The sequence below is a fragment of the Corvus brachyrhynchos genome, unplaced genomic scaffold (genome assembly GCF_000691975.1).
Source record: "Corvus brachyrhynchos isolate BGI_N302 unplaced genomic scaffold, ASM69197v1 scaffold37, whole genome shotgun sequence".
NCBI classification, from domain to species: Eukaryota; Metazoa; Chordata; class Aves; order Passeriformes; family Corvidae; genus Corvus; species Corvus brachyrhynchos.
The window spans coordinates 364,610-386,540 of NW_008239289.1; the positions used below are offsets into that span (position 1 = coordinate 364,610).

Sequence of the window (21,931 nt, forward strand, 5' to 3'; positions counted from 1 at the left end):
CCTGCTGAAAACTGTCCTGTGTTCTCCTAGCCCAAATTCAACACACAGCCACAAGTTGTCATGAGGTTTAATTTTTAACAAAACTTTTGCAAAAAAATGTCACAGAGAGAGCAAAAACTAAGTCACAGAATATAACATCTCATTAGTGTCTGGTCTTCGGCAGGAGTACTGCTGAGAGCTACAACAGTATGCATGAACAGAGAATGAGTGGGAATGCTTGGATGCAGCAGCACCCAGAAGAACACAGAGGAAGACAAGGCTCTCAGAATGTCCTGTGTTAATGGCACACAATTTAGCAGGTCATCAAGCTCCCAGGTCACTCAAGCTTCAAAAAGATACCCAAATCCAGGGACAAGGAGCAGTGATCAAAGCCTGACCATTCATAAAGGGGAAAATAATGAAAACGCTGTTATCTCCAAAAAGGCAACGTACAAGCTAAGAACTCAGGAGACATCAGGACTTCAAACATGTCCTTCATGTCACGGCAACTGATCCACAGTGTAACAGCTGGACAGAAGTATCATGGTGCCAGACTGCTGGATAGATTTCTCGGACATTGTACCCTTTTTGGTGCTTGTGTGACAGTGAGCAAGTGAAACCCACTTTGTTTCAGGCTTTGTTTTAGGTAAAATCACCTTTCCCACTTGTAAGATATCCTCAGTGGTGTTTGCTACATGGTTACTGCATTTAAATAGTACAGTAAAACAGTATTCCACATAGTTTGTATACTAACTACTCAGTTTGGTAAGGGAGTTTATTGCTGAAGATGATAATGCTTATGTCTCCCTCAGTGTTTTCATTTGGACCAACAGTGTATTTCTAAAGCAAGTCCTTCAGTCATTCACAGGTTCCAATCTATTTCAGGTCTCGGGGAGATTTTGGTGCAAGCAACCCGGACTATTTCTTGTGGAAACCAGAGAGGAATTTCTGTTCCAGTTGTGCACCATTTCATTCCAAATGTAACACATAAGGGTGTGAAAAAATAAGCACTCTTCCGAACAGCTTCAATGCTTAGAAAGAAATATTAGCTCAGGAAGCCAGACTACATCAAGTAGAAAGTACATCTCTCCAATTGTACAGAATGTAGACGTAGGAGTCTCCATACGACTACTTCTAACTATTTATTCATCCAATACGTTGGCACTGTATTACTTGTTAACACAGTCAACTCCAGTAAGAGTGTGGGATTTTTAAAACTACTTCTTGTGCAGGCAGAAATACAAGGATATTTAAAAGAATTTGTAAATTTACTGACATGGGTATAAGCATGCTGATCTATAAACAAGAAATTACCTCAACACCATCATTGTGAACATTTAGCATTTGAGACCGATTTCAGCGCAGAACAGGTACATGATATACTCACTGCCCAAAAGCTGGACTGACTTAAACCTATCATGAAAAGTCACTTAGCGCAACTAAATTTCTCAGGTTTACAGGCCTCCAGGACAAAACATCTGTAACTCAAGTCAGCATACATGGAGTTTATTTCAAGCAAAAGGCACAAGGCACTACTAACTACGTCCCTTCCTGTCTTATTACAGGCAAAAAATCTAAAGAGAATGCCAGCCAATCCTCTCAACACACACACTCCAAAAATAACAGACAAGGATCATAAGATCTTTCCACAGTTGCTGGACCAAGTGTTTCCTATAGTATCTACCAAAAATATGTACTTTGCTGAAAATGTAACACTGCCCAAGCTATTCTTAGCAGTTCTGCCATCCATCAGGTCTTGCAAACAAACAAAATTTTTCATCTAAAAATAAAAAGTTTTCTTGTGGAAGTGTGGTAAACCACTTAAACACTCATGTCCAAATGTTCCTGCACAAACCAAACAAGCAGAAGGCTATTTAATTTCAAAGAAAAAAAAACATACGGCACTACAGTGGTGTGTAAAGTAGCTGGAAGTGACACACAGTGGAAAGAAGCCAGATAGAAAGAAGAAATTATATTCCTTGGCCAAACAGGTCCAAAGCTGCCAGCATGTGATGGTGGTAGTGTTGAAAAATGAGTACTGCACTCTTAGCCAAACAGGAGCAGCAGCTTATTGAATGTCGTAATCACAGCTCAGCAGTAGATTCAAAAGCAAATTTAGGTAATCAGCATTAAAATGTCATAACAATAACACTAGCCAAACAGACTGGATTAACTTTTCTAAAAGCACAGAACACATGACAGATGACAATGATGCCCTTTGGTGTCATGAAAATGACGCACATGTTGGTGTTTCCTGAAGATGATAGTCCAAACTCAGACCTGCAAAGGCCCCTGGAACAGCTTGAAGCCCACTGCCACTGAAATTGCAGGAAAACTTCAGACCTCACGTGGCAAGGGAATATCAAAACTTTGCTTGGAAAACTAGCAATGGATCATGAGGCACTAAAAGTTTTGGCTATTACCTCTCATCAAAAGTAACTGAAATCTGACCTAGGCCCTTGAAAAAGCCCCATTCTAGCAGATGTTGGTGAGCATAGGAAGAAAGGGATTAGCAAAATGTTAAAGTGAAAAGGATCATTCCAAGTTCGAAAATAAGCTGCTCAACAATACACATTCAATAAAATTGTCCTTCAGGAATGAAGTCTCTCAAATGACAGATTGATATGACAGCAAAGAACTAGAAAGAATAGCAAATACAGGAACTATAGGATCCAAGTCATTAAGCAGAGGAAGACTCAACTGAATGGTCATGATCAAAGCTGGTACTAAATTACAATATATGAGGAAAATAGACTTAACTATACAATAGCATAGATGGGGAGAATGTTACGAAACTGAGCTTGCAGCAGCTGAAAAATGTGGGAAAAATTCCAAAGTACCAGTGTTATTAAAAAAGACACCTTGAGATAAGTTTTCAAAGAGCTCAAGTATAAATAAGACCTAAAACCAAACCGAGGCCTAGGAAGATAAAGTTACTGGTCAGAGACAATGGGCATATCATAAAGTACTTGCGGAAGGTTTCAAAAAAATCCCAAATATAAATAAAATCCCAACTGTGATGAGAGAGGCATTCCCATCTCCTGATTTATATAAAGTCAGAGCTTCTATCACCAGATTTTGTTTGTATAAGAGTTTCCTGGAGAAACTGCTTAATTTTGGGAACAGAAGCTAACCCTAAACCACTGGAAAACCACAAGACCCAAATCCCCACTGCAAAGGAGTGTAGTGGTGAAGGCCTCATTTAACTCCTATCCAAGCACTTAGCACTCAATAAGAAAATATTAGTAAAATAGAAACAATAATCTTACAAGCTCTGATGGCGGCCATAGAAGAGGAATTATTCTTAATGACCAATAAATTATTCCACTAATTATAGAAGATGACTGTGATAAGTTGTGGGAAACCTTGTGGAGAAATGTAGAATACATGGTTACAAGAAAAACTATTACTTGCAGAGAAACACCTAATCTCCGCCACTTTGTAGTAATGTCCTAAATGTCCTGTCTGGATTCTTCTGAGTTTATGCTATTTTTCCCTCTAATTTGTCTTTCTTCCCAAGCTTTCTGGAAGGAAAAAAACCCAAAACCTTGAATCTCTGCCCCAGAGTAAATAGTTTTGTATTTGTGCATTTCAAAAGATCTAAAAGCCCCTGTGTGTTGCTCACTTGAGATTACCTGACAATCGCACCTCTGGAAAAATACCAAAAACAGTAGAAAAGGTTTGATTCACAGACTAGGAGAAACAAATCTCAGATGGATTTCTCTTTCTGTTTGGAAACATTCTGTGGTCCTTCCACTTGCTTCACAACTGAGTTAGACTTGAATTTCCTCCCATCACAGCTTCTATTTTGTATTTAACTTTTGAGAAGAAAAAGGAACAATATAAAAAGCAGGCCCTTTTAGCACCAGTTCATAGGAAATCCACTCAAGCCCCTCTAGTAGAAATGAAAAAAAAACCTTTAATCAGTGCAAAAATACATAAAGCCTTTGGTAACCTTGTTTCACAATTTTGGGCAGGATTTTGCTTTTGCTCTTAATTAAAAGAACTTTTGGGTCAATTTGTTTAAAAAGACTCACAAAAAAAGGACACAAACTATTACTAATTACAAAATACTCCAACTAGTTGCAAAAACAATCAACACAGTACTGGGATCGCTGCAAGAGTCTCTGAACATGTTCATCTCCTTTGTCTACCATTTACTTTTGTCACTTCAGAATGCCACCGAGGACTCTCAGATGCCTAAAGAGCAATCCTAACATGCACACACTTCCCAATAAAGGGAAGAGAAGCCTTCAACAGGGTAATAATCCAAGTCCATAGAAATTAAGGATTTACACAGTGAAAAAATATGTTTATCAAGTTTCAGAAAACAAGTATTGCTGTAGTTTTCACTTTACAAGACCAAACAGAAAAGCACTCCACGGGAACTGTTTCACAGGGCTATGCGGTCCCTGCTCAAATTAGGTACTTTTGGAAGACTACTCCTTTACTGCGGCTTTTGGTCACTACACAAAATTAAAATAATAACAGCCAGAAATAGTATTCACAAAGTGATACTGCAGCAACTTAATTAAAAAACTTTATCCTTCAGAGGTGTCAAATACATAATTTGAGAGCATAGAAAGAAATCTGCTGATTTTCACTAAGTCATACAAAAACACAATGTACAGGTTGCCTGTGCCTGGAATATGTTCACTGGCTAAATTTTCTAGCTGGTTCCCTCACAAGTTCCTATATCACTACTCATTTCTACCACTCTCCTCTCCCAAGTAACAAGCAATAGGACAAGAGGAAATGGCCTCAAGTAGTGCCAGGGGATGCTTAGATTGTATATTACGAAAAATTTCTTCACCAGAAGAACAAACAGCCCAGCAAAGTCTTTGAGTTGCCATCCGTGGAGTTATTTAAAAGATACGTAGATGTGACACCTAAGAACATGGTTTAGTGGTGGACTTGGCAGTGTTAGGGTACTGGTTGGACTCAATGACTTTAAAGGTCTTTTCCAACCTCAATGATTCCATGTTATCCCCTCAGCTTATCCTCTATCTGATCTTCTTCACAACATATCTACTTCAGAACCATGGCTCTGCCTTTTCTCCACACTACTGCCTGGCAGTTTCTATACCCCTGCAGCTGAAAGCAAGAGAGAATCGCCAATTAGGCCTTTGTCATTAAACAAAATGCACTCAGAACACAGTGTAACACACACTGGAATCAAGATACGGAGAAGCAATAAAGGGATAATTTACATCCTTTTCTTTTTCCCCCATCTTTTTCTTCCATATATAAGAAGCAGTCATATGAATTACTAGCACTGCAGTCAAAATGTCTCAACACAAGTCTTTCTCTCCTCTCTCCAAAGAGCCTGTAGCTGACACATGTAGTACAAAATTCAGTCTCTGTTCCCTGGTTCCATCTGATAGGCAAAAAGGGCTCAAGGAAAAAATGTTCAATTGCTGTGTGCACAGAAAGTGACTTTGAATACAACTGAGCAGTCACCCAACAAAGACAACATCTGTATAAATCACAGAATCACAGATAAGAGAATTCCTATTCCTATGTCCCAAAAGTTTTAAATCAGTAAGATGAGAAAGCCATCACTAGAAACAGCTTTTTGTGTATCAAGCTCTAAACCATTGTGTAAATAATGATTTGCACAAGAACTCCTATTTTCAACAATATCACAGTATATGTCATAAAAATTAGGAACAGTGTTTAATACCTCATCTTAACTAACAGCTGAAAAGCACAAATATTTACAAGAGCACCTACCTCTGTATTTTTTTAGGATTTAGCCATAAAATTTTAAGTTTCATAGACAAATTATGATCTCATGCACATAGAACAGATCTACCCAGAACTTACTAGAATTCCTCATGATTTACACCAGTATTACAGGGAATAACATTCATTGTAGTACATTAAAAATAAGAAAAATCATCATCTGCATATATTACCTGCTTGCTGAAGTTGTAATTCTATGGGCAAAATTAAATTGCTTCTTTAGACACATTAATTGGAAAACTGAACCAAAAATATGAGCGCAAATTTAAAACAGATTCAATCATAAACCACATATCATACGTGTGGAGAAGGAACAGATTTTGCACTTGTTTAGCCATTTAAATTACTTTTACCTTATTTCAAATAATTACATGTTCTAAAATAGATAACCGATTTTTGGCTCATGGGTTCATATTTTTCCACAGAGTTAAGCATGAACACTTATGCAGAACTAAAGGAGGAAGAGGGGGCAAAAGGAGTTTGCTTGCTTGTTGAGGGGATTTTTTTAAGGGATTGGGAGATGCACAAGGAAAAAAATTAAAGACATTCTTCTTGTGTAAGACTATACTGTTGGTTCAGTCTGAGCTCACCTTACATCACCAGAAAGATAAAAAGACTTAGAAAAATAATCATGATAGTCACACTTACACTTACTCATTAATGATATGTCCCATGTTGTAATTTTACAGCACCTAAAATGATTTCTCAGTGAAAAACAAAACAAAAAATATTATAAGAAATACGTCTCTTCATTCAACTAAATCAACCAGTAAAATCAACATTAGATGACAAAAACTTGCACCTCTAAACAAAACCACCACTGCCCACCTTCACAATGGCATATATACACATTTTCTTGAACTAATCATGCTGCAGGATAACCTTGTAAGCATCAAATAAGGCATTTCAAAAGACTTAATTCTGAAACAACTTTGAAAAAAGTGGATAAAATCAGTCTATTGACAAAACATTCCATATAAGATGACACCAAGTGCAATAAGACTAATATTAGAATCCACTATCAGGATATTAGACCTGCTGTCACTAAAAATCCCATTCCTTACCCTCAATTTGAATAGCTTTTATTCTTTTTAATATACTGAAACTTTTACATGTGAAATTTGCATCTGCCAGGATTAGACGTAATAATGAAAATGCTTGTATTTTTTTAAAAAACAAAGAGTAAAAACCAGAAGCACTATACATTATTTCAATTAAAGACAGATTTTTGTTAGTCCTAGCAGCCCAAAAGTTTGGAGTATACCTTTCAAACTTGGAAGATAGCTACTACCTACTATCACAAACAAGAAAAGTTTGGAAAGGCTGGTGCAATGTTAGAACACTGGGTTTGGGCCCAGAAGATATGGGCACAGTTCCTTACTTAACTTCTGCAATGGATGGGAGAGGAAAAGGGAAATACAAAATGTGTGTTTCTTCAAAAGATCTCCTGTAACAACTACACCCACCAATTAGTTATATGTAAAATAAGAATACATTCCTACTACTTCCCTGGATTATCTGAAAACAAAATACTTTAATTGTTGAAAGGCTCTCAAAGTACCATGGCAACATGAATGAGTCATACAGGTAATACGGAGGGGGAGGTGTCATTTGTAACAGAACATAAAACCAAGGGAGTAAAGCATTGAAGGTAAAAGCATTGAAGGCTTGGAATCTCAGGAAAAAGTCAAGCTTGAAGAGGCCTCTTTTCACCACTTCCTGAGATGGAGGTTCCACAAGCTCCCTGGACTACCTGTTTCAGTGCTTAACCACAATAACTGTGGTTTCTTATATCTAGTCTGGAATCTATCACTACAAGTTGTGAATGTTGCTTCATGTATTTTCCCTATCTCTGAGACGACCACGGCTTTGACTTTTCTGCAACCACCCCCTCAGGTGGTAGGAGATAGTGATTAGTTAGTAATATCTTTTCCCAGGCTGAACAAATCTAGCTCTATCAGTCTCTTCTTATACAGCATATTCTCCTACCTGCTAATAATCCTAGCAGAGGCCTGATTCACTTTGTGTCTCTGTCATAAACAGACAGCCCAAAACTGGGCACAGCACGGTATCATAAGTGTAGACAAAACTACTGCTCCAGGCCAGGGGTAGGCAAGCAGAGCAGAAGCAAACCAAAACCACCTACTCAACTCTCTGCGACTAACTGAAATGTTTCCCTGGCCAGAAGCAAAAGATGGAGCTTAGGAATGGATCACTCTACTGCTCATACTCCTCACTACTACTCATAAGGACTGGATTGCACAGAGTTCTTGCTCAGCAACATGATGGTTTTTAGGAACATGAATTCTCTTAGCCTCCTCTGAGCTAGGCACCAGCAAGTACTCAAAATAGTACTCATACAAGAAAAGGGGTTAGGGATCCTTAAACCAGACTCCTACTAGCAACAAAACAAAACTACAAAAATGGAAAATAAAGCCACCAATTTCTTTTCATAGTTTTGGTGAGTTTTGTTTAAACTTGAAACCAAGGCTACAGCAAAAAGATTGACATTAGCACCTGGGAATTGATGCCAGAGGTAAAGTATTATGCATGGATTTAATGCTTTCTCAGTACTTCTGCTTGTTTTAAGTACCATTGGTCTTGCAGTCTACACTTAAAATCTAAAATCTACTACCTGGATCGGGTTCTTCCTAGGTGGGGCTGGTAAACTGCGGACTACTAGTAATTATCATAGACAGAGACTAAGAAAGCTTCACATACTTGGTACGGCAAGTCAGATCAGAGATAATTGCATGACAGAAGCCTGTGGCTGCTTTGAACACTGTCTTTCTTTCAGCCCTTTAAGCTTAGGGCTTCAAAACAATTGGCTGCATTTATTATCTTCTTTCTTACCACTCACAGCGTATACAGCAAAATCTCTGCATTTATAAGCACTCTACTATTTATATGATTCAGAAAGTTAAGTGAAACCATCTAACGCTACTGACAGAATACTAAACAGTAGATGCACTATATTGCTACCCATCTACAAAAGTCATTTCCAAACATACATCTCTACTGGTAGGAGAAAAAAGTTGAGGGTTAGAGATAAAGTAAGACACAGGGAAAAAGAATTCTGAAAATTAGTTTCAAAATCTCCAACCTAGTGTTCAATAATGACAATTTTTCCAGTTCTCCATATTCTAGCTCTCTATAAACAGGTCACTTTTGAGGGAAAATTATACTTTTACTTTATAAATGCCATGCAACTCATAAAACAAAAATAAAATCATTAGTATTACCTACACACCTATATATGCACATATATAAAGGGCTGGCAATGGATATATGTTAGGCATGAGCATATATATATACATATATTTATATGTATACAAATACAATATGCATAGAAACATGCTGGCCTCTCACATATGCGTGTACAATATGCACACCCACTTTTCCTAAGCCAAACCACTTTATGTCAGCTTTAAGCTGGGAACAAGTCTTTACAGTTATAAACCACTGAAATACAAGTCTATATTCGAAATGCTTAGGCACCCTTAACTATAAATGACGTTAACAGGCTCTGTCATAATTTTAATCCTAGACTTTAAAAATTTTAAATCCTAGAATTTAGAAACAGTTACTAAAAGCATTTAAAAGCAGTTACTATTCTACAGTAGCATCAAAAGAACCTGACTAACCTCTCCGGTTTCAACAACCAAATGCCCTTTTAAGAATTCATGTGCCATACAGCAAAAGAAGCAAGTGATTTTTAAACTCCTAAAACAGTATTCTCTATTCATTTCATAAAATTACAGATGGCAACAATGTAAAGCTGCATATTTGAAGCATAAGTAACTTGACATGTTCTAAAACATTCCTTTTTGTATTAATTTTGGCCAGTAATGTCAGACTGAAATGTTATCTTCTTGTGATACTATCCCATAACAGAAGCATCTAACAAACGGTAAATATTGACTCACAACAGCACTGAGAAAGCTCTATGGAAAAATATCAGAAATGCAAAAGAAATTCCCCTGATACTGCAGAACACACATCTGGCTTCTCTGTTAAAATGGCACCTGTTGTACAGCCACATACTGTTATTACTGTTATCACAGCTAAGGCTCAATTTTTCTTTCACCACATTTTTACTTTTTGCTTTAATTTTTTTTTTTATTTGCTTTAAAATAACATGGTTATTTCTGTGTGGATAACCAACTAGTGTAGTGATATGTAAAAAATAAGCTAAATGTTTAAGGATTACTCTTGTGAGTATTTTGTCAAATTAACACAACTGAAAATGTTGTGCAAAAAAGTGTATCTACATTTGTATTGACTCAGAAAAGGCTTCTACAGTTGTATCAAATAGTAACACACAGTTCTGCAAGACTGAACAATATTAAAGGTTTTACATTTAACTTTGACATTTGAATGTTTTCCAGTAGTCCTGGCTGATTTTCTATGGTCTTATCAGTTGTCATCGTAACACTGCAGACATACAGAACAGACAAATGGCGGCTACAGATGCACTGATAAAAGAGGCTGCTTGAGCCATCTCCCTTTTCAATTTAAGAAGTTAACAACCTTGGTGACATAGACTGGAAAGACTCAAGAGTTCTGCTGATATACCATATTTTGAAGAAATGGATATTCTTTCTTCAAAGAAGATAGGTGTATGTACCAAAAAAATTTTTAACATGACAGGAGGAAAGTGAGTAAGATCTTTATAAATAGGAATTGAAAGCTGGGTTGCTAAATCCATATTTAGTCAGCTGTAGAAGTTGACCTGATTTATAAATATTCCAAACATCCTCGCCATCAAACAGCATTTGGGTTTCAAGGGTGTCCAGCATAGTTGAAAATAAGGCCACTAATTTTAGAGCCTAAATAGAATTCAAATAACCTAACATTAGGATCCTGTTTTGAAAATGTCAGAACGTTGCTTAGAAGTTCTTTGGTTCCACTAGTTTTGATGTCAAAATTGTAAGTACAGATAAACTAGGTTAGACCAGATGTCCATCTATGCCACAGTAGTTACTAGTACTAAGAGTTTAAGGAAAAACTAGGAGCATGGTATACACCAAAGGACATTTTCCTCATCATACTCTTCTAGATCCTGGCAACACGTGATGTGCCTAGAAAGGTTATTTACACATAGTCCATGAATGTTTCCTTGTGCTAGCATTTACTACAAAACTAGTACATCTGAAATACATTAATTCAAACAGAAAAAGCAGTAATCTTACGTTATTTAAACAATGTGTGCTGGCAACAAAAAACCTTTAAATACCATTGCTTCAAAAATAATTTCAACTGAATGCAAAGACTTACAGTTCTCAGGGGAGTAAAATAAACATCAGCACATTTGCTCTGAAGAAATAAAAAGCTGCTAAGCAGTTTCTAACATCACAGAAACACAAGAGATTGGTGTAACTGTGAAAAAACTTATGCCGTTAAATACTGCAAGAGAAGTCATAGTCTCAAGCACAGGCTCAGGTGGCACCAAAAGTTAGAGTTTCTATATTTGAAAGAATGTTTTTCCTCAGGGAATGAAAAAGAGCAAGGAATTTGGAGGCTTTTCAGGTTCTGACAAAAGGAAATTGAGTGGTAGGTCAGTGGGAGGAGACATCAAAACACTACCTTTTCAAATGTGATCAACAAAACTGGATTGGGAATGAACTGATTTGAAGAGCCCAACCAACCAGCGAATACACAGACCCTACTTTTCATCTGAAATGCTGCATTCAGGTTTGCTCACATGACTAACTGCTGCCTCACATGAGAGCATTTGCAACTGTGAAATACCTCTGATATTTAAATGCCAATGGGGTCGACAACTCCTCAGGGAGTAGCATATGAGCAGCATCAAAACATAGTGCTACTTTTAATCTCCTGATTTTAACTTCTTAGTTCTCTGAGTACATGAGTGATGTGCACCTTTCAGTGTAGTGTGCGGTCAGGGGTCTCTTCCATGAGCAACCTAACTAGAAACTTTAGGGCCTTGTAGTCTGATACACTTCCCTCCTTTTGCTCCAATTCGCTCTCTTCTGCTAGTGAAGGAACTTAAAATTATACAATTAACTGCTGTTACATGTTCACAAGATCCTAAATATTCTAGAGAAAGCACTGAATCTCAGGCTTTTAAGCTTTTTAAATTTGGTCCACAACTATGAATTTAATTTCTGTACAGTCCAACATAATTTCTGTACAGTGTGTACACAGTATCACAAAGTTGTGTAGGCCACATTGTTCTTTTACTAGCAAGAATTTAGGAGAAGCTATACCGAATCACTTAGACTGTAGCTGAAAGCATATTCATTTTATTTGTGTTTATTAGTTTTTCTCGTAAAGCATCTGTCAGACTTCAAGAGAAATGCAGCTGACCCACAGTAGCTGCCGCTGAAATACAATTTAAAACACCTAACTGTGTTTTATACTCTGCGCAGGAACTATTATAACTTCCTACCAATCTAAGATGTTGGGGAAACATCCCTCCAAAATAAAAATAAGTATTTTGAGACGTGAAAAGCACAGTAAGTGTAATCAACAGAGAAACAAAGAAAAGTGCAAAATGCTGTAAAGCCCTAATACTTTAGATAATGACTAAAATGTATGTCTGCTTCCTTCCCTGGTAGACAGGAGTCCAATTAGAGTTCTCGTAACAACAGCTCCTATGTGCTGGAATGCTGTATTATGTTTGTACAGCTACAGATAGACTAGAAGATAAAAAATAAATACAACAGCAACCTTTTTAACCCAAGGTAACAAATAACTTTTTTTTCTTCATGTGGGTTTGGACATGGTTTTGCACACAGCTTATTGTTAGCTTAAGCAATTTAGGTAATTATCAATGCATGCACAGGAATCAACCATTTCAAGTAGCTTGCTATATACATAGAAACTTCTATTTGAAAAATAACATAAAACAGGAATAAACAAGCTATTGAGTCACTTAATAATCTCCTGTCCAAATACAGCTTGACATTTAAACACCTTAAATTAGTTCTTAAATTAGTTAAATTTTGAAAAATTGGAATGTGTTTGGCTTGATGCACTGTTAAGTGACAGGCATCAGGAAGCATGCATGCTCCTTCTTTTATCCTTATCGTAAATGATATGGATTGCTTGGAATTGACAGTGGTTAGATGAAGCATAGGAGAATAAAAGCTCAGATTTTTCTCACCTCCTTCACAAAGAAAACACAATTATAGTATTCTGAACAGGCAGTCTGGACTCAGATAATGACAGATGGCTTTGCAACAGGCTTCCTGCAGGTATCTTTTCCCTCTAAATTCTGGGAAATGTACATGCAGGGAAGGCACTGGCAATTTTCCAAAGAGCAATAGCATATCAACAACTGAATCTTGAAGACTTCTCCTACTGTGTGCTGTAATTTTGGCCCAGACATCACTATCTGCTTTCTCTTTCATTTTGTACTATTTGTGTGTCTTGCCTTTCATGGTTCCACTGCTCTTGTCTCACAGCTAAGTCAAATGGCCAGTTTCTTCCTCAATTATAGCAAGGCCCTGTGCCAACCCTTTAGTACCATGCCTTTGAAGTAATAGAACTGCTGAGCAGCTCTACAAATTTCATATGGCTTCAAGAATATGGTACACAGTATCACACCTCACTCCAAATCAAACCAGCAGGCAAAGAACCAGAGAATATAATTTGTGGTAGGTGCACAAAGCAACATTGAATGCACAAAGCAATGCTTTCATTGAGTGAAGAACTATCATTGAAAACTCAGTAACCAGTAAAAAGTATCTACAAAGCAACAGGCCATATATGGCAGAGGAGGGTGACTGAATGCTAAATGTCTAAGTTTTCTAGAGCTTCATGGAATAAAAAAGCAAGTATACTTACACTAAAAACTATACAGTATCATTAATGTGCCAGCATAATTTTCTACTTTTAACCCAAAAGAAGATTGCAAGAGGAAGGTTGTAGAAAAAACAAAAATCTACAGCTTGGAAGGGCCAGTCAAATCTGTCAAATCAGCTAAAGGTTGTAGGACTGGGGCCACACCAGGAGCTCAGCAACTTGGACCATGAGACTAGCTTGGAGAAACCTGGCCTGCTGATAGGGTCCATCTGTCAGAGAAGGGTAAGAGCATCTTCAGTCATAAGCTTGCCAGGCTGGTGAAGAGAGCTTTACACTAAAGGTGCTGGGAAAGGGGAACCTCAATCCACTCCACTCGTATGATGCCCAGAGCCTGAGGAGAGGTAACAGGTCAGCACAAGGGCACCTGAACAGCAGCACAAAGGAATTCCAGCCAGTAAGTCAGTAAGCTGGTAAGTTTCCTCAAGGGCCCAGCTTAAAAGCCTCCATGCTAATGCATGCAGCACGGGGAATAAACACAGCCTGCAGGGCCATGACCTTGCTGGCATCAGTGAAGATCCATTGACTGGGAAAAAAGAAACACACCCCCCATTTTTAGAAAGATACAGAAGGATGACCTCGGGAAGTACAGGCCAGTCAGTCTCAATTCAAGGTCCAGCAAAAGCATGGAGCAGATCCTTTTGGAAACTATAAGAAGGCACATCAAAGATAGAGAGCAGATTGGTGACAGCCGACATGGCTACACTAATGACAAATCACACCTGAGAAGTTTGGTGCCCTTCTAAGATGGGGTTACAACAATGGTGGACAAGGGAAAAGAAACTGATGTCATCTACCAGAATGCAAAGCATTGGACACTGTCCTGCACAACACCTTTGTCTCTAAACTGTAAGGACCACTCAGTGGATATTCACTGCAACTCAAAAGGGTTGCAGTGAATGCTCATTGTCCAAGTGGAGAGCAGTGATGAGCGGTGTCCTCAGGGGTCAGTAACAGTTCAACATCATTTTAAGTGACACACAGTGGGACAGGCAGGACAGGCACACACAGCCAGTTTGCTGACGACACCAATCTAAGTGCTACAGTCAAATTGCTGGAGGGAACAGATGCCATTCAGAGGGACATGGACAAGCTTGAGAACCCTTACAATTCCATGAAAACTTGACAATATAATCCTTACAGTCTGCCTTCAGCTTCTAAAGGTAAGTGTTTGACTAGAAACTCATACATTGGAAAGGCTTATGAAGTAACTCTAGATTTGGATTTTAAAATGCTCCTGTTCTGTCAAAATATAAGGCTAAAATCAGTGCCGAAAGAAAACAAGACAATGACATCAAGTATTTAGATCAATAGAACCAATAAAAGAAATTCAGTTTGGCAAATGTAGAAATTCAGATCCATATTTCTAATAGGCTTACATTTTCCTTCCCTAAGCCCTGTTAAAACTAAAATTAAAGGTCACAAAGGATGCAAACAAACCTACTCACATGAAGTCAGAACAAGAGTTTTAAGTTTTGTTTAAAAAAAACAGCACAGCAACTTTATATTGACAGCAACTTGACACTGTTAACTAGCTGATAAAAAGGAGCCTAGCAAAATACAGCAGATTGGATACTAAGAAGTTTCTTTACCTAGCCATTCCCAGGCTGGAAAAGTTGGAAGGAACTATCAGAACATCAAGCCTGGAAAAGGGGTGGGTACCCAGTGTGGCGTAAGCAGCTGAGAGACACTGAGGAATTAGCTGAAGCAAATATTCTTCGCAGCTTTCCATAAGGCACCAGGGAGCAAAGACTCTATAAGGAATGACTGCCTGCAACCTGGCAGCAGGATTTTGGAAACGGCAGGGATATTCCACATGACCACAGGTTTCTTCATGCCATCTGACAATACAAAACGAAACAAAACAATACTTAATTGTGATATCAGAAATGTGCACAACTACACTAAGACAAGGATATTCTCTAGATATCAGAATGACAGAATTAATTTCCATAGGACCAGCTCATTTGCATTCTCACTCTGTTCACACATGTGCAGCACTTTGAAACACTCATTACTACATGTCTGAGTAGCACTCATAACTAAAGAGACTAGTCACACCTTGTTTTTGTAACAGATATGCATCAAAAAAATAAGTGCTCAAAATATATGTAAAGAGAACTAATAAGAATACAAAAATATTTACTCAGAGAAGTCCTATTTAAACTTGGCCATGAAAATAATATTCTATACATATTAGCATAACATTAACACAAATATTTTAGGTGCAATTACAATGTAATTTTACAATGTAGTTTTACAATGTAAAAATTCCAAGTGGGATTTTTTCTGTTGTTGTTACTAAAATTCCCCAGAAACTTCAACTAATTTTTTTGATTATTATTAAGAAAAATACCCAATAGATGTAAATTCAGGCTTATCATGCTAGACATTCAATCGTACCACATTAGGCTAACCTTACTTTATAGTACTTTTACAGGATATTTAGAGCTTTAGCTGGAAGAAATGAGGGGTAAATCAAATCCTTACTAAACACTGAGTCATATACCTTCACAATAAATTATCTGCCCAAATAGATTCTTATCTAAACAGAAATCAGCTTCATGTTTTCACCTGTTAGCCTGTCTTCTCTACAGTGCACAGCCTCTCCTTGGTTTGAAATTTCAGTTTAAGTGATGTGGTTCTACTATGCCTTGACAGGCAAAGCACCCAGCATTGCCCAAAGCACTTATGCTTGGAAGATCATGCTCCAGGTAAGTCCTGACAAAATGATAACATGTAGAAATGGATGAGATTTTGCTGAAGTATTAACACTTTAGCACCTTACATAAGTCTTTCTGTCAAAGAAGTGGACTCTAAGTCCTTTCATTGACTACATACGTAAAGAAACCACATCCTTTGCTACACTTTTTTTTTCTAAGGGTGGCTTAATCCAGTATATTTCTGCTCTAAAACAATGTCACTTTGTGTTTTATTATCAGAGTTAAGATTAGGCAGGAACATGAAAGCTAGCACCATAACTCTTATAAAAGTTGCCAAGTCCTTAATGACCACAAGGAGATAAAGTTATAAACACCATAGCTCCATTTAACATTTACTTTGATACAGCCTCCTTAGGTCAAACTCACTGGCATCTGGATACAAATTACATTACACATTTCAACAGCTTCCTTCAGAATTCCTACCTTTTCCTGCTGCCCTAGAGTTTATCTCCACTATCTTATCTGAGACACAGGCTTAACATTTGCTTGTCTATCCATTTCACACCCTTTCTAGAAATGTCTGCTACTGTGAGTAATGTTGGTTTGGTTACCTGGTCTCACTGACTGAAACAAGCAACAATCTTTGTTGTGCTAACTCCCAACTAAAGATTAACTGGATATTAACTGTAAGAGCATATTTCTAAGGACATAGATTTTTGTGTCCTGATTAGCTGCAGAACAATCTTGTACACTTAGGGTCTCCGTTTTTGTCTACATACAATAGACAGCATGTTTGCTGAGGATTTCTGGATTATTCTTTGTCATTTTTCTTCCCAAGACACATTAGTTCTGTTTCTTCTACTGACACTAACTGCTGCAGATACATCACACTATCTGTATCAATTAACTCATACAATAACCATCACACAGATAAACTCGTAACTATGACCACCACGCTGATTAAAACTTACACTAATTTTTGCTACAAAAAATTACAAAAATATTTTCCCCTTTTCAGAAATTTTACAGAAAAATCCCAGAAGTTTTCATTTATTCTATCAATACTGAGTCAGAATAATCTTTTGCATCAAGATCAATAAATTCCTATGACCAAATGTGCTGTACTTTGGCGAGGAACACATAATGAACATCTACAGCTTACTTTTGTAGAGGCAGTCATATTATAAACATATAAATAGCAAAGAAATACACGCAAAGCAATTTTTAGAACTTCATCAAACCTATAAATTATTTAAAAATTAGAATAGGCATTTCTTACTGATTCTCGGTAAAGTACAAAAATTTCTATTCTAAAGATTAATTAGCATTTTTTACCAAAATTGGCCAAGCTGCAAGTCACCAGAATCCTTTAATTCTAAATTCCAACAAAAAATCCATATTAAGCCCTCAAGTTCCAAAGACTGACTAGTTTTACCAAACCCATAAAAACTTCCACTGTCTTAATGTTAACAGAGTATTATTCAAAACAGCTATCTAAAAGACAAGTATTTTTTCAGCAAATTTTTTAATTGAGTAACAGAAAAAATACTTATGACCCTAATCACCTTCTACAATAAAATAACAACTTCTGTTGACGTGGGGAGAGAAGCGGATGTTGTTTGCCTGGAGCTCCGCAGAACACTGACCACACTTTCCCAGAACCTTCTCCTGGACAAACTGGCAACATACAAACTGGATAGGTGGTCTGCAAGATGGGTACAAAACTGACACACGGGCCATGCTCAGAGAGTGGTGATCAATGGTTTTCACTAAGGCTGGCAGTCTGTCACTAGTGGAGTTCCCCAAGAAATGATGTTCGGTCCCACACTGTTCAACATCTTCACAAATATCCTGGATGATGGGATAGAAAGCACCCTCACCCTCAGGTTAGCTAGGTGGTGAGGTGGACACATCCAAAGGGAGAGCCATCTCAGAAACCTGGACAGGCTGAAAGGGTGGGGCTGGCAAGAGCAGTGCAAGGTGCAGCAGAGACAAGTGCAAAGTCCTGCACCTGGGATGACACAACCAAAGGGCCCAGCGCAGGCTGTGACCTGTGTGTCTGGGGAGCAGCTTTGCTGAAAGGGACATGGAAGTTCAGGGGACAATCACTTGAACACAAGTCACTGGTTTGACACTGCAGCAAAAGGCAAATCAGATCCTGGGCTGCAGCTGCAGCTGCATTGCTGGCAAAGACAGACTGGGATCACCACACTCTGAACAGAGCTTGTCAGGCAGTACCTGAAGCATCGTGTCTCCTTCTGGTCTCACAGTTCAAGGAAGACACAGAAATGAACAAAGGGCTGCAGAACCTTCCCTGTGAGGAAAGACAGAAGGAGCTAGGCCTTTTCATGGAAGGGGAAAGAGAACCTTATCGCACTATTTCAGCACTTGAAGGGCATCTACAAAGACCACAGAGTCTCTCTCTTCACAAGGAGCAACATGGCCAAAACAAGGGCCAATGGGTGTTAGATATCTTCATCTAAGCTCCTTCCCATGAAAGAACAGACTAGATGAACCTTCAAGGTCCATTACAACCTGGGTTAGTCTGTGATGCTATGATATGAATTTGAAAAGCTGAGAGTAATATATGAGGAAATCAAGTCCCATGTGTGAGACTTCTGCTAACTAAGGTGAATACATGTGAAAACAAATGGTATTTTTCCAGAAACTTGTTTTCTATCTTCAAGTCTTACTTTCAGGCATATTTTGTTTTGTTCATCCACCACTCTGTAATAATTCAAACTCAGTGAGTTTTGACTAGACTGAGAGGAGGAATAGATGTATCCAAAATAATTACATTTCTACTAGTTTGGTCAAAAACAGCTAAGAATCATTGATCCATTTTATGGGATCACTGTACCAAATCTTTCATGATCATTACACATCACCTCAGGTAAACCACTGCACAGGCCAGCTCTAACTGTGCAATGAGACTGGAGCAGAACAAATAACTGAGCAGCCAGTATTGTAGGAGGCATTAGGTATCCAGAATGGACTGAGTCAAGTATTTTAAGAAACAAGACAGGACCTGGCATTGCTGCAGCAGAGTATTAAGGATATAGGATACAGATCTAGCGGACAGTGGAATTTACAAACCCTATTACTCACCAAGCAGCTTGTTTTCACATAAAAAGAACCACACCTGTACCCATGAAATAATGCCTTTGGAATTATTTTCCTGTCAAGATTTTTCTGTTCAGATCAAACAAGTCCTATGTTGATTCCTGTGCTAATATGACTCATTTTCACATTCCACACAGTAAATGGAAATGCTACCCATGTATCTAATTTTCCAACAATATTATAAACCAACCTGAAATCAGTTTGTGATGATGGCAAGGGGAACTCAGTGTTTGTTTCAATAGCAGCTGTTTGTTTGAAGGATTGCTGTTTAACTTCCTGCCAGCACCCCACAGCAACAGTGAAGGTGGATGCTGGCATTGGCATAGACACATAGTAGTACCAGCTCAAAACACCTGTAAACAAAAGAACATTTGTACAGACTCATCAGTCTTACAGAACACATTAGGTACTTGACATTTTCATGTACTTGAGATTTCAGGCCACACCTCCCACCTTACATCCTGGTATTTTTGTGGAGGAAATAAAAATAATTTCACTGAGACATATAAGAACAGTTGTATGTAAACACCATGGATTCAGTTACTGTTTATTTACACCTGCAACTTTGCTCTAACTGCTGATGTCTTTACCGGTAAATAAATCATCCATAACTGGGATGTTATGAATGCAACTTAACATGATCAGTAACAAATGTGTTTGTTACTGCCCAAGAATCACGTCAGACGTGAAATCTAGTGACACCTTTAAATACACACACACACAGACACACAGACACAAAATATTAAACTCTTTCACCCTTGAATCTACTATCTTATGGCTTTGTCTTGTTTGTATTATCTCACACAACCCAAATCCCTTTATTTGTGTTCTGGGCAGTACCAAACTGATAGGCAAGTTTTAACAAATAACACTAATGCTTGTGAATTGGACCCATCTATCTGAGGTACATAATGTGTCAACCAGGCAGTAAGAAATCAAAGCTTAGACTCAGACGGGATATTACCTAAGTCAACAGTTTGGTCATATTACCCAGAAGGTGCTAAGACAAGACGAGAATCTATTAGAAGGTAAAAAAATGCTAAGTTTTATCATTATGGGAACACAATGTGTGAAGACAAGGAGTAAGTATGGCATAGGACAAACACATTTTGATAAAGTGGAGGAAAGTACTTTTCATCAATATAAATGCTGCTTAGATTTTCTGTTTGTCCCTTTAAAAAGGATATAGTTTAAGAATCACATCTACATATTCATTTACGGTCATAATACAGTTACTACACCACACTAATAGATTAATTCTCTTGAAAAGAGCGTAGCATGAGTTACAATCTGATGAATCATGTGCAAATGACTGTAGCTAGGGCAACAGTGGAAATATACAAATGTCAGTTATTTTGAGAGAACCTTAATACTTGCTCTTTTGCAAAAGTATTCTGACTACAGCTATGGAACACTACCAAAAGAAAAAAAAAAGGAAAAAAACACAACTAAGTGGAGACCACAAGGCATAGAGGAAAGGAAATAGACAACTGCTGCAAAGCATCACTTGATTTCCTACCTTAATGACCAAAGAAGGTCAGGCTGTCCAAAGGAAGGACAAAGAAGAAAATCTTTTGCTTAGCCTCAACAACTTCTCCACCTTCTATTTAGTATGACAAAACAAAGGCATTTGTGAAGTCTTCTGAGAGGCAGATAAAGCCTTTGCCTCTCATATGCACTAGAAACCACTTATACTCCTTCACCCCATTCCACTTCAGGCAACATCCACCATCAAAAGCCTTTTGTCTGTATTGTCAGGTGAACATATATTACCCTTGTAATTTTCCTAACCTCCTGTCAGTACGTAAGCAGAATGAACTTACTTGTTCCAAACACATTAAGAGTAAGGAGGGTAACTGTTTGCCAAATTTCACCCCACCTTTTGTTTTTTTATTATTATTACTAACTTAACAAAGCTACAAATAAGCCAAGGCAAGCAAATGCCACCTTGAGAGAAAAAGGTCATCCAGGACAGCAACGATACAGTATTTCAAAACATCAAGTTCCTGGTGTACAGTTTCATTGATAGACACTGTGCTAGAGGCACAAGCCTGCACACATCCAGTTAGTAGCAGCTCTGCCATCAACTTACATGCATACAGGACAAGGCTCAGAGGTTCTGCACTCAGTGTTGCATCTAAATGCTATAAAGCATTACAAAATGCTCCATGCATCTATGTTAATTGTAAAATCTTAAGAATTAAATAACATCAGGGAAAAGCAAAAATTTGAGGAATTGTAACAGAAAAACTGTCACGTGTTTTCAACTATGTTCCAAAAAAAAGCATGGAAGTCAAAAAGCAGTCACAGAAAACTGCTCCAAATGGCATGAGGTATAAAGGAGAAGGTTCTCACAACTGTGAGGATATTGTCTAAGAGGAAAGGGTGCTGGCCTGTGCTAGGCAAACAGAGATCAGAGATGCTTACAGTGAGAAACAAGTTTAGTAAGACAGGCTAGAGCAAGCAAGACCATAGAGAGTCTTTTGCACAGATTGAACAGAATGTCAAAAAGGAATGGCAATCAGATTAGCAATCCAGGGAGAACAGCATGTACTGCATTCAGAAATTTACACATATTGGCAATGAACATATGC

At 37.9% G+C, this 21,931-nt stretch overlaps 1 protein-coding gene across 18 annotated transcripts in view; it reads right to left on the minus strand.

Annotated features, from left to right (window-relative positions):
- CUNH9orf3 (chromosome unknown C9orf3 homolog) overlaps positions 1-21,931 on the minus strand; it is a 219,043-nt gene that overhangs the window by 181,195 nt on the left and 15,917 nt on the right. For 17 of the 18 annotated variants that reach the window (XR_001864014.1, XR_001864015.1, XR_001864012.1 and 14 more), the window contains exons 4-5: positions 19,528-19,690; positions 15,144-15,392 (exon numbers count right to left, since the gene is read on the minus strand). Coding sequence is in view for 11 of the 18 variants with exons in the window: in XM_017740426.1 (XP_017595915.1) it covers positions 15,144-15,392; positions 19,528-19,690 (412 nt within the window). In the remaining 7 variants the exon portion in view is untranslated. The remainder of the gene's footprint in view (positions 1-15,143; positions 15,393-19,527; positions 19,691-21,931) is intronic. The other variant, XM_017740429.1, reaches the window with a different exon arrangement.